The sequence below is a fragment of the Coturnix japonica genome, chromosome 8 (assembly GCF_054131305.1).
Source record: "Coturnix japonica strain WE chromosome 8, WE-NBRP24, whole genome shotgun sequence".
NCBI lineage: Eukaryota > Metazoa > Chordata > Aves > Galliformes > Phasianidae > Coturnix > Coturnix japonica.
Genome location: NC_140670.1, coordinates 11853091 through 11865516, shown reverse-complemented (window position 1 = coordinate 11865516; position 12426 = coordinate 11853091). Strand labels below are relative to the sequence as shown.

Genomic DNA, 12426 nt, shown 5'->3' with positions numbered 1-12426 from the left:
TCCAGATTAAAGATTTTGAAAGGCTCTGGGAAATCAGATTTTTGTTCAGTTTTCCACATTGCTGAGATTTTTTGGGATGGATGGACCTAAGAGAGCTTAATGTCCAATCTTTTTCCCTAATCTTGAATGTTTTCTAGATGTTGAGTAACCTACTGTAATAACCCCAACCCCCCAGACTCCAAGGTGAGATTGGTACTTTGTTCCAGTGCCTGAACCTCGAAAGTGTTTCCTGTGTTTATCCTCAGTCACTTGTACACTGAGCAGATGAATTCTAGTTATATGTGAATCCGACAGATTTCTGGTGATGTTCTGTATAACTCACATAATACTGATTTTGTTCACATGTGGGAAAATTGATTATTTGAAGCCAATCCCCTCATCTGCTGTCCTTCTCTCTTGGATTAAAATGGAACTACCGATATGTTCTTCAGAGATTCTTTTTCAACATTTTATCCCTGTTGTTGACCTCTGAGTTCATTTCTTCAAGGCCAGTTAACTCGTAAAGAAGAAAACTATGCTGTGCTGATGGATTTGTGGTGATGTTCTGAATTGCACACATTATACTGATTTAGTAATTTATTTTGTTATCAGACTGAGTTACTGTACTTTCTAATATTCAACTTTTTACCGTCTTACAAATAGAGATTTTGTCTCTATCTCTCTCCAAAGACTTTACCTTGAATGAATTCCTGGCAATAATCACTAGCAGTTGCCAGGTTTGCCGAGGCTATTTCCTTTGAGGTGCTCTGAGATGCCTTTCATCAAGGTCTACTGATCTGAATATATTAAATTTACCAACAATCTTCTATTTGATTCTTTGTGTTTTCTGGACCGTATTCATACAATACATTCATTGTCTTGCTTCTGATAATCCTGATGTTTATTTAAAAAGATAGGAAGTCCCTGTTGTATGAGTTCATAGGAGGAAAGCCTCCCCAGTATCCAATGAGCAGTATAAGAAATGATGCAATGCCTCTGCAGCTGTGAGCAGCCTGCAGCCCTCTTTGGAGAGTACACAAACCACTCTGTTCAACTTTCAGTTTAAGATAAGCATTTGGCTGCTACTGTTGAGGGAAGGATGTTAAATACAGTCAGTGAAAAAGTTTGCAAGTCTACAAAGACCCTGGACATAAAGATGACCTGCTGTATCCATGTAGGCAGGGCAGTGGCTGAGAAGCAGTATGTAGCATCCAAAGGCTGGGGAGCAGCAGGAGCATGCCCTCTTGAGCACTGCCAGAGCAGTTTGTTTCACACAGCTTCTTCCAGCCTTACAGGAGAGGGGAGAAGAAAAACTTGGGTGGAAAATAACTCTTGGCATAATGGAAATGTTATTACAACTGTTTGTTTTCCATTAAAAGGCTGTGCTTGTGGGGGAGGCGCAGCCTGACCCATGCCATGTTGAGCCTGGACAAGATGGTGCCCAGACCATCAGGGCATGGCCAGCACTGGGAGATCTGCTTTCAGTCAGCCACAGCAGGGTACAGAGTGGGATTTTCTCTGACTGTTAGAGGAGGTTCAGAGAAGGAAACTGTTGCCAAATGAGAGTGTAACAGAGTAGACCTTGGCCTGCTCTTTCTTTCCAGTCTCTTATGTGAAGACATTGCAATCATAGATAGTCTTTTGTGGGTTCATGAGTTTATGATTTCTGTATTTCCTGAATAATCTTAAGAGACCTGATCTCCATAATTAGCAAAGCATCAGTTCAGAGTACTGACTAGAACTCTGGCAAGTGGTGTCTCAGTATTTATAACTGCACTGTTTAAAACAAACTAAGCATAGAAGCACATGATGCAGGTTTCTTAAGCTATTGTGTGCTTGCTGATGAACAGGCATATCTGCCTTCATTCTTGACCAGCTTCAAAATGAGTAGTTTGATGATAACATGCTTTTTCAAGAAAGAAAATGGGACAGCCTTTCTTTTGTGATCATGTGGTAGATGGTGCCTGAAGGAAATTAAATAATGTTTACACATTAACAGCACATTGTCCTCAGAAACTTTTAACAAGACTTTCATTTTTTTAAAAGAAATTTTCTGTCTGTTTCCTACTGATGCCTTCATTAGTATGTACCTCTCAGTGAGCTGTGATAACACTGGGATTTGGAAAGGGAATACTTAGGTGTGAAAGTGTCCCCTGGATCTCATAGCAGTCCATCATTCTTTTCTCCCCTTGTTGATCTTTAATGAAATATGAAATATCTAGTTGTTATCTTATTGTTCTTTTCATTTGTATTGGAAATTGGTAATCACAGCCTGAACCTCTGATTAATCAGCTGAGGCAAGTGTTGGGTCAGCTGTGGGAGCACAGGTGAGAGTAATTTAGCTGTGCTCCCAGAAGGGGTGGAGCTTGACTCCACCTCCTCTAGACCTCATTTAAGGGCTGACCACCACTAAGGTGGCATCTCTCTTGTAGATTGCTCCCTGGTAGAGATTGCCTCAGTGGTTCCCAGTGAAGGCATCCATATTGGTGATTTTTTCCTTATAAATAACCTTTTAAATATCTGTTATCAGCTTTGTATCGTTCCGCCTTGCATGCTTTCATTTTGTTTGTTTTTATCTTGATGCAGTTCAAACCCAGCCTGGTAATGAGAATGTTAAGAATTGTTGTATATAAAGGATTGAAGTTAGATCTACCAAGTTAGATGTTTTCTGAAAAATATTTGCAGTTTTCCTCCCTAATTATTTTCTCTTTACTATAGACAACTTAATCAATGGAAAGTGAAACAAGAGCTAAAATACAGATTGTGTATTACTGATAGTAGTTCTATCTAGTACTGATAATTCCAAATTCTCATTTAATTCCCCTGAACCACCCTACTGCTCAGATTTGAGACTGGGAAGGTAGAAAAAATTAGGGAAGAATCACTCCTGCTTAGTAAAATCAGATGAATTTGTAATTTTTAAATTAGTAGGAAAAACAACAAAAATCTACCCAGGAATAATATCTATGATAATTCTTTCATGAGAAAGAAATCTGATTCTTTACTGTTAAATGGGGAAAGTGGATACTGGAAAAAAATTCCAAATAATAAGCTTCATGTTATAGTGTTCAGAATGTAGGCCAGAATGGTGAATTCATATATTATCTGTAGGTTGTCGTATATCTTGATTCCTTAGTCTGTTCTGTGTCAGTGCATCTCTGGGGAGTCAGTGCTGAACATGGGTTATTGCACTGTCTGTCACTGGTTCAGAAAGAATTTTTCAAATAGAGACAGGGTTGGGAAAAGGATATTTTGTTGTATTGTAAGCTATTTGGGATTGGAACTTTCTTTTACTTCACGCAAGGACATGGTGTTTTGTTTCTTGTGGAGTTCTTTGACCACTGTTTCAATTCAATGTTCTGAAAGAATATGTTAAGAATAATCTGTTTTCTCTGTGCCTCTGAGTCTGAAGTCATCCTGTGCAACCCAAAGGCAATTAAAAGCTCTGCTATGTATAAATGTAGCGTACTTTGCCAGAACGACCACAGTATTGTGTTTATACTATGCAGATTTTTATGAGGATACATTCTTGGCTGATAGCACAGTTGCTGGCCTGGAGAAACTGTTGACTACTTTCTATCGTTAATTCCGGTCTGTCGTTTGCCTAGTTTGGCTAGGCCTATTTGAAACTTAGATTCCTTCTAGATAAGCTCCTTTTTTACTAAGATAAATTAAAAAGAAGAAAAAAGAAAAAAAAAAGGGGGGGGGGGGGGGGGCCGGGAAGAAACACTAGGCCCTGCTTTCTATATTTAATGTGTCTGGCAAATAAGAACAGGCCTATTTATTTTAAAAGCAATAGTAAATGTATTTCGCAATATGGTATTGTTGAAATGCAGCAACTATGACACTGATCACAGTAGAAGAGGAGGGCATTTTAACCTAAAAGACATGTGCAGCGCTCTTAAGAACAGGGCCAGGAACTGTGACCCAGGCACAGAGATGTAGGAGATTGCTTATACTCAGTTCTCAAGTACAGTGAAATGTATTCTGTATAATCTTCGTATATGGTCTTTTTTTAATTTATTTTTTTCTGGAAAATCTTTGTCTCTCCAAGCTTCAATTGATTTATGAGATTTTTCTTCTGGTGTGTGTTTAAATAATGAGATCACCAGAAGAAACTCACTTTGCTGTGCTTGCACTGTTAACTACAGACTCATATCACGTTTGTACTATGGATATTGCAACAGCAGATTCAGTTGTCTAACATTATTGCTGATAAGCAGGTTAATGCAACTTTGAAAGAAGCTCGAGTAACCCTTAACAAAGCTTGCTTTATTTCCTTCTGCAGGTGGTTAGTCGAGTGGCAGCTCAGCAAGGATTTGACTTGGATCTCGGATACAGGCTACTGGCAGTATGTGCAGCCAACAGGGACAAATTCACTCCAAAATCTGCAGGTAGGAAATGTCTTTCTTGGTATGTCAGTGATCCTTGAATGATCATACTCAGAATAACTACTGCTTACTACTGAATTGGTTCTTTAAAAACAAAAGACAACTGACTATACTGTGGTAATAGTGCTGCAGATCTCAGCATTTTAATAGCATGCTCTTATGAAGACAAATGATTTAAGGAGCATGCGTGTTTCTCAAGTAGTGCTGTTTGTTGTCCTCTTTGACTTTATAGATGAGGTGTTACTTTCAGAAACACTGATATTCAGTAATCTCCAGGAGGGAATGAGCACTCTTGGACCCCTCCATCTTGATAAACCATTGATTTTATGTCATATGTCAACCTCTCTACATCTTTCACGTTCAGTCTGCAGTTTCTGATACAGCTGTTGCCAGGCTTTCATTTCTGGATTGAATGTCTGTGCAAAGAAGTAGCACAGTTTCTTGTAGGTCTACTCATTTGTTGTTGAATTTTGAGCCTGTAATAGGTGGAAATGATATAATGACAATATCAGGTAGTTACTTTTTCTGGTATTTTATGTAAATAATCTATTATGGGGCTCTGGTGAAGTAGCACTATTGCTCTTCTACATAGTAAAAGCGTAAAATGCTCTTTAAGATCTTTCTGCTTCTCATATTGTTGTTGTATTTATCTGGAGCATTTAATTCTGATTTTCTATTTTATAGCTGATGAATCCCAATGTAATGTGTACTGGCTTGGAAAACAGGCAGATAAATGCTTTGATCCAGAGCACAGATAACTTTTCTGGTTAGCAACTGATACACAGACACGGTGTTAGAACATCAGAAAGGATTACCTTCTTCCAAAACAGTACTGTGTAGTGAACTAATAGGATAAAGTATCATTTATTTGCATGTTTTTTTCCAGTTTTTATCAACCCCAAACTTCTTTTTGTCATAACTGTCCTTTAGTCCTTAGAGCTCAAAGGTGTTCCTCACAAAAACGTGGCTTTCATATGGTGGCATGTTAATTGGACTATCTGATTAATCCTTTGTATGGGAATGGATTATTAATTTTACTGAATGTCCAATGAGCTGTCTAATTTTCTTCCAGGAGAACTGTGTGCAAGATAAAATATTCAGTTAACCAGGCACAATCTCCCTTTTTCTGAGTGCATAGCAAGCTTCTCCAGCTGTTAGCTGTCACTTCTCTGTGGTTTTTTTTGTTTTTTTTTTTAAGGCTTCTGGGAGGATTTCATGCTAGGAGTGCATTAACTGAGACTTTTGATTCCTGGTAAAAGTATTCATAGTCGCTCTCAGCAGTTCTTCCTGAGGTGTGTTAGTGTGGATGTTAGTGTGGACTCTATCGATGTGTTAGTGGAGGTGAGGTTGTCAATCCTGGGGATTTTTTCATGTTTTAGTCCTTTCCCTTTCTAACAGGCATCAGAGAATAGTCTTGAAAGCCACTCTCAGTCCTAGAAAAACCCAGCTACTGTGTTTCATTTCCACAAATAGGTTTTTTGGTTGTTGCTGTTCTTTTTGGAGTATCCACTTCCGCTTCCCCACGCTCACTACCCTAGTGATCTATACAGATTTCAGTCTTTCCATTGTTAATTGACACAATGCAAAGAAAGCTGATAATGAAATCATGAGCTCTTCTCCCAGTATAGTCTAAAAAGCCTGATTTGGGGGCTTTGGGGGTGTTTCTTTTGGGTTTTTTTTTTGTTTGTTTGGGTTTTTTTGTTTGTTTGTTTTCTTCCTTACGTATATAACTAATGTATTACCAGTGTTCTTAAATAGTTGGTTTCATAACTACTTCAGTTTTACCATGCATTTAGTTGTTTCACTTGTGGTTGCTGGGATTTCAACATGCCCACCCACATCATATTTTTATCGCTCTTTTTGTCTGTATTAAATATTCATAACCTGGAGCATGCCATAGTATATTTTGTGAACTATCAAATACAGTCCCTATTCTTAATGGTATTATGTTCACATGTGACCTGCAAGAGCAACATCTTTGAATAGGCAGCTTGAAAGACCGACAGGTAGGATTACAGATATGAAATTGTTTCAAACTATCTCAGTTTATCTTCTGAACATATTTTCTGATTTCTGAAGTAACAGTGGCTTTATTCTGTCATCCAGTCCTTGTAAAAATACTGAAATTATTTCTTGCTTGTTGTGTTGTTGTTTTTTAGCAGTGAGCATCATTGAAAGTGGCATTTTATGATTTACTTAAGTTGATAAGGATCCTTGCATGCTGTTTTGAGTAACTCTTTCTTTTTATATCTGTTGAAAGACACCTTGAACAGTTCTTCCATTCGCATTCTGACGGAAGTTTCCCAATGTAAATGGTGTTATCTTTAATGAAAAAGAATTTGTTTTTCCCTTCTGCTGGACTGAAGGGGAATTTACTGCGGCTCAAATTCATTTCTCTAAGTAGGAATTTAATGTTCCCAAGAGATAGCTCTAAAGATATTTTTATTCCATAATGTGTAATTTCTGACACTCTGAAATGTGAAAAGAAAAAACTTTTCAACTTAAACAAATTAAACCCTTTGGAGAGCCACTTGCTATTAGTGCCTCCATGCAGCCTAGGATGATGCTTATTGACTGATGTCCTGTAGGCCAGGACACCTCACGTGGTCTTACAGTGGTAGCTCTCAGGCTCTGCAGCTCTGCTCAGTGAAACTGGATTATCTCTCCAGGCTGAAACTGACAGAAAAGCTTTGGCTGGTATGGCTTGCTTTTTGTTTGGCTGGCTCTTTGCAGAGCCCAGTTGACAGTTAGGGTGCCTGTGGTGGTGTAGGATGGTATCTGTAATTACAGTTGGAAGAAATCTGGAGCCTGAAGTCAGAGAGCGGGACACCTGGCTTCACAGCTGGCTCAGAAATGCCCACATCTGGTTAATGCAGTCAGCCCCACGCTGTTTCATGCCATTTGGTTTAAAACATTTTAGTGATAGGTGTCTACTAACCTGTCTCTCATAAGCAAGAATCGAGGGAATGATTCCACAAGTTGTGAATGGCAGGGAAGGAGTGGGAAGTTGGGCAGCTGGAGCCAGGTGGGGCAGAAGCTTTCTCAAGTGGCACACCTCAGCCAGAGGAGCCCACAGAAAAAGACCAAGAGCTGTCAGCTCCTTAGCAGTTCCCAAATTCAGTATTGCCAAGACAGCATTTGATGTTGTGCTTTGTCTGTCTTGTTTTACTTGGTAGTTGAGATAGTCAACAATTAGCTAATATAAATTGTTTTGGAGTTTGCCTTGAGGGGACACCTGTGTGGCATTAAAAATATTGAAAAGTTGTCGTGCATTTTTAAATAGTAATGATGGTTCACTGACCGTTCCTCTTATCTCTGCTTTCTGGTGTTTGTACCTGAAATAAAGTGGTGCCTCCTTTTATTCTTCTAGCCTGCTGCATCAGCAGGAGGTCAGATACAGCATTTCCCACCCTGAAGACAAATGACAAAGTCTTTAAAAATATATGTCTCTCTTTTGGTGACAGCTGCTCTCCAAACCTTCCAAGGCAAATTCCTTTGCCTTGTTGTGACACCTATAGGGAATGGCACAGCAGGTTAGCTGCATGCTCATTTATTTTCACACTGCAGCAACCTCGGTCGCTTTTAGTATGCGAGTGCAGGGGTGTTTGCATATTCCTTTCTTTCTACAATATGTCTGAGTTCTGCTTTCGGAATGGTGCCTGCTTGGACATCTGAACTTTTTCTGAGTGTGTTACCTGCTGCTCTTATTTTATTTGGTAGCTTTATTTTAAGCCCGTTATTTAAATAAAACAGAATATAACAATCAATGTTTGTTCAAATAATAATAATAATCTGAGAGGGAATCATTTTCTGTGATTTACTTTTTTTTTTTTTTTTTTTAATACTTCATTGAGCTACTGAACTTTGTTGCTCTTGTAGCTACTTTTGCTTTTGTCAGGAGGCCAAGCTGAGGCCAGGGAAGGGGATGACAGGATGAGATCATATAGGGAGCTTTGTCAGAAAAGGACATTGTTCGGTATCTCTGAAAAAGGGAGACAGAGAGAAAGAAGCCTGAGGGCAGAGCTGTCCAGAAAAGGTACTTTTGCAATCACTGAGAAGCTGCAGCAAACAAATGCTCTGATAGCCTGGATGGGCAGCTAAGTGTTACATGCTTGATACAGAGATAGCAACCCCTTTTTGATAATGGCTTGGTTTCAGTCCCTTAAGCTCTGCTTGGTGTGCTTTTGATTTTACATTTGAAGAGCAGTGTTGGTTAATATTCTTAATTGTATGTGAAGCATAAACATTATGCTTCATATACATACACATCAAGTTTACCAATAATTTATGGTATTAAGATTTTACATTAAGCTTTGTGGTTTGTTTTTTTTTTTAGCTTTTGTCACTGCAATGTAACTGTAAAGTGATAGGGCTGCTCTTAATCCATATGATAACAAAGCTATGAGTAAAATGGACCCTGATTTTACAAAGATATTTACTGTAAGAGTATTAGCAGGTGGAGGTATTAAAACATCAGTGGACAAGATAGTGAGATGTAAGTTATGTACTGATTAGAGAATATTTTAATGTCTTGTTTCAAAATAAAAGTATGGACTAGGAAAGTATATATTGGTATATCATTAAATCAAGCTTACAGACATGAGAAAAAATGAGTGAGTAATACAAATGTGGCAAAGGTAGGGAGAAAATATTATGTATAGGGCATGAGTGACCATAAAGCTAGATAGATGAACATTTAGCCTAAATTTCCAATAATAATTCTCATATTTTCTGTGGAAGGAAGGCAGCTAAAGGAATTAGAAGTATGGAATGGAAATTACTATACCCAGGGCTGATGGCATCCCTTCAGCTTGCAGGAACCAAATGATTGACTTGCCTGCATTTGGAAAGAAGTAGCATACGAAATGTCAGTCTTATACCTCATACCGAAGATTTTCAGCAAATCAAGTCAGAATAGTCTCTTAAAATTGGAGGAGAAATGTGAATGCTGTAGTTGCATTTAGGAAAGTGACTGACAAGAATATATAGGTAGCTGTATGAGAACAGAGTAGAAGAACTGTGCTCACGTTGGTCATGAAATTAAAGCTGAGTGGGCTTATGAGTTGTATGTAAATAGTAACAAAGTAAATACTTAGAACGAGAAGAGTTGTGAAGGTACAGGATAGTGCTGCCACAGATTGAATAAAATAAGGAGATTAGAAGCAATTATGGCAGTTGGATTTGGAAAAGGCTTACAGAATAGAGACACGAATGGAAGATCAAACTGCTTTTTAAAAGATAAAATCCAATAAACTTATGAAAAGAACTTTATGATGTGGTTCTTAATGTGGTTGGAAGCTGGGTCAAGAACCTTTCTTATTTATGAATTTCTTGGTTCTGGTTGTATTTTGGTGCAACTGTCTGATCCAGTGGGCCTTAGCATTAGTGTACTATAACTGTCCACTTGACACACTTCAACACAATAGAGGCAGCACTTTCTTTTAGCTGTTACCTCTTGAAACTGCTTTTGATGCAGAAACTGACTACATTTCAGGTGATCTGTAGGTTCATTTCCCAGCTCTTAGCACAAATTCTTACTGTGTGCCCTTGACTGCTTTATTCTTTTTGTATTTTCATAGGTTTGAAGCAAGGATAATAATACATCTTCCATCAACTTTTATTTGTCTGGTTTAAATGAAGTCAATAATATGCAGGGCAGAAAATACCTTTTTCCCTATAGGTGTGTAGTGGAGCCATGGTTACACCTGGGGTAATTACACTTTATCACATAGATAAATAATTCTGTTCTGGAACATGTATTGACAAACCATGTTTGTACTGTGACTAAGACTGCCTTTCCTAAAGATTTATAGTATATATATCTGACTTGCACAAGTCAGCATCTCTTTTTGACCAAAAGTCCGGTTAGAATTCCTTAGCAGCAAGTGGCATTGCCTGTAGTTTGTTACAGCCTCGTTTGCACTGACTGCAGAAAAGGAGATGTGGAGAAAGGCCCAGTATGCCCAGCAGGTTTGTTTCACCCTTGAGTTTAATCAGAACAACACAGGTCTCTGCCAGAACTGCAGATTGGAAAATTGTATCTTGTATCTTGAGCCTCTGTCTGGTTGGCTTAGCAAGCAGTAGACTTCTCGTGAGCCAGTTAGCAAGCATCTCAGAGTGGAGCATCTGTAGAGCACACAGAAAGAGAAATGCTGTCCCCACTAGACCATAAACTCAGATGTTCTTGTTTCTTTCTTCAGAGGTGTTTGCTGCTGATGTGTTTGGTCTCCATTCTTCAGAGTAAGAAACACTGGGCAGTTTTTCATTATCAATTGGTTGGCAGTTCTTCTTTAATGTGAGATTTAGGGCCTTGTGACATACCTATGTAAATAGGTATATTATTTTGCTGGAATGACAATTCAGTTCATTGCTGGTATTCACCATTGTGCATGCTTGTTTATAAAGGAGGTTGTATGACAGAGCTGCTGCTTTTTTTTCTGTCTAGCCGAAATATCAGGTGCTTTATCTGGCCTGTTCTTTTTGACATTTGACAGGTCCTTGTTACCATGGTACCAATTTTGACTTCTTTGAGAAATGCGACAGTAAAACTCTGTCACTAGGTTGGAATGTTTTTTTGTGCTAATGCCTTTACTGTAGCACTTAGGAAAATTGCAGGGGCTCAGCTATAGCAACAAGATAGCTCTATTGTTTTCTTATTCCATACCTTACATTTTCATGAGGCTTATAAGTCTCCCTGAACACTCACTGTGCTGCAGATTCAAAGTGTATTGTGAATTAGCTTGTTTTGTTGTTCCTGAGCTCTGTCTTTTATGATTGAGCGCAACACACCTTATTTGAACTGGAACTGGCATTCTCCAAAGAAAATTTATGTTGATTTCTATTGCTTTTTTTCTGTCTTCTTCTAAAGGGACCCCATATGTGCTCAGAAACTGAAAAGTTGGTGATAGAAACAGGCTAGAGCTTAGTCTCAGTGTGAATTTTGATCTTTCATTTTTTGCTGTTTGGAGTAATGTATCTGTTCCTCTGAACACAAGGAAAGTCACAAAGAAAGAAGGAAGGCAGCTGTGAAAAAACATATATTCATAGGAGAGAAGAAAGCAAATTCTTCAAAATGGCATTTGCCCTTTATAAAGTTACCTTTTCTCAGCTTACAGCATGCCATCCTGAACATGTTCCTTTTTCATCTGTGGTGCATCCAGATGTACCTCCTCGCCAAGGCTTTTGTCAGTGTGCATGTCTTGAAGGCATTCAAAGTTCAAAAGCAGTCCAGCTATGAGAACAGTAACATAGCCAATAGTAACCCATAGTAACTTCCATGGGTACAGGTAGCTTTTTGCTGCTGATGGGCTGGATGAGCAAAAGCATGAACTTTGTGAACAGATCAGATGATCAAGTTCCAGAACAGCTAATTCAATCACTAACTGTGGGCAACCTCTTATGAAAAGTTCTTGTTCCTAATACTCCAGAGAGGACACCATTACTTTGAAACATTCTGGTTAACAGACAAGATGTTTCCCTTATACAGGGAAATTTCCATACTGAGAAGTCTCACTGAGTAAGTGGTTTAGTATTTCATCCATTTTAATGCAGACATTCAAATACACCTGTTAAAGAATGCTGACAGCAAGGTACTTAAATAAGTGCTCTGTGATAAAATATATTCATTTAAATATCAGTTTAAGAATAATCAACAAATCATCAGGATTCATCATTTTAGCTTGTTCTAATTTGTATTAGTCTTTCTGCCTATTCTGAGAGGGAAAAGAGGAGAAAGACCACAGAATAACAGGAAAGGGATTTGAGAAGTGCTATTAAGTAATATATTCCCAAAACAAACACAGTGTTATTCCATACAATGAGAGTTATTTTTCTGAGCAGTGCAACAGAGGTTAGAATGTTCATGTTTGATAACGCTTCTGGATCATTTCCATTTTATGGATTCGTTTTGTCTCAACTTAGTTGAGTTTCTAATAGCTCACATAAAGAACATTATCAAGCTGAGTTTCTTCTGCAGATTTTCCAGATGCTGAGGTAATTACTCTTCTGATTTTGTTGAATATCTGACTAAAACTGCAAGGGTATTTGTTTCTCATTG

At 38.3% G+C, this 12426-nt stretch overlaps 1 protein-coding gene across 25 annotated transcripts in view; it reads left to right on the top strand.

The window, feature by feature from the left end:
• Positions 1–12426, top strand: part of ZMIZ1 (zinc finger MIZ-type containing 1) — a 317066-nt gene that overhangs the window by 193205 nt on the left and 111435 nt on the right. For all 25 annotated transcript variants that reach the window (XM_085554190.1, XM_085554182.1, XM_085554186.1 and 22 more), the window contains one exon: positions 4268–4373. In XM_085554190.1, coding sequence (XP_085410316.1) covers positions 4268–4373 — 106 coding nt within the window. The remainder of the gene's footprint in view (positions 1–4267; positions 4374–12426) is intronic.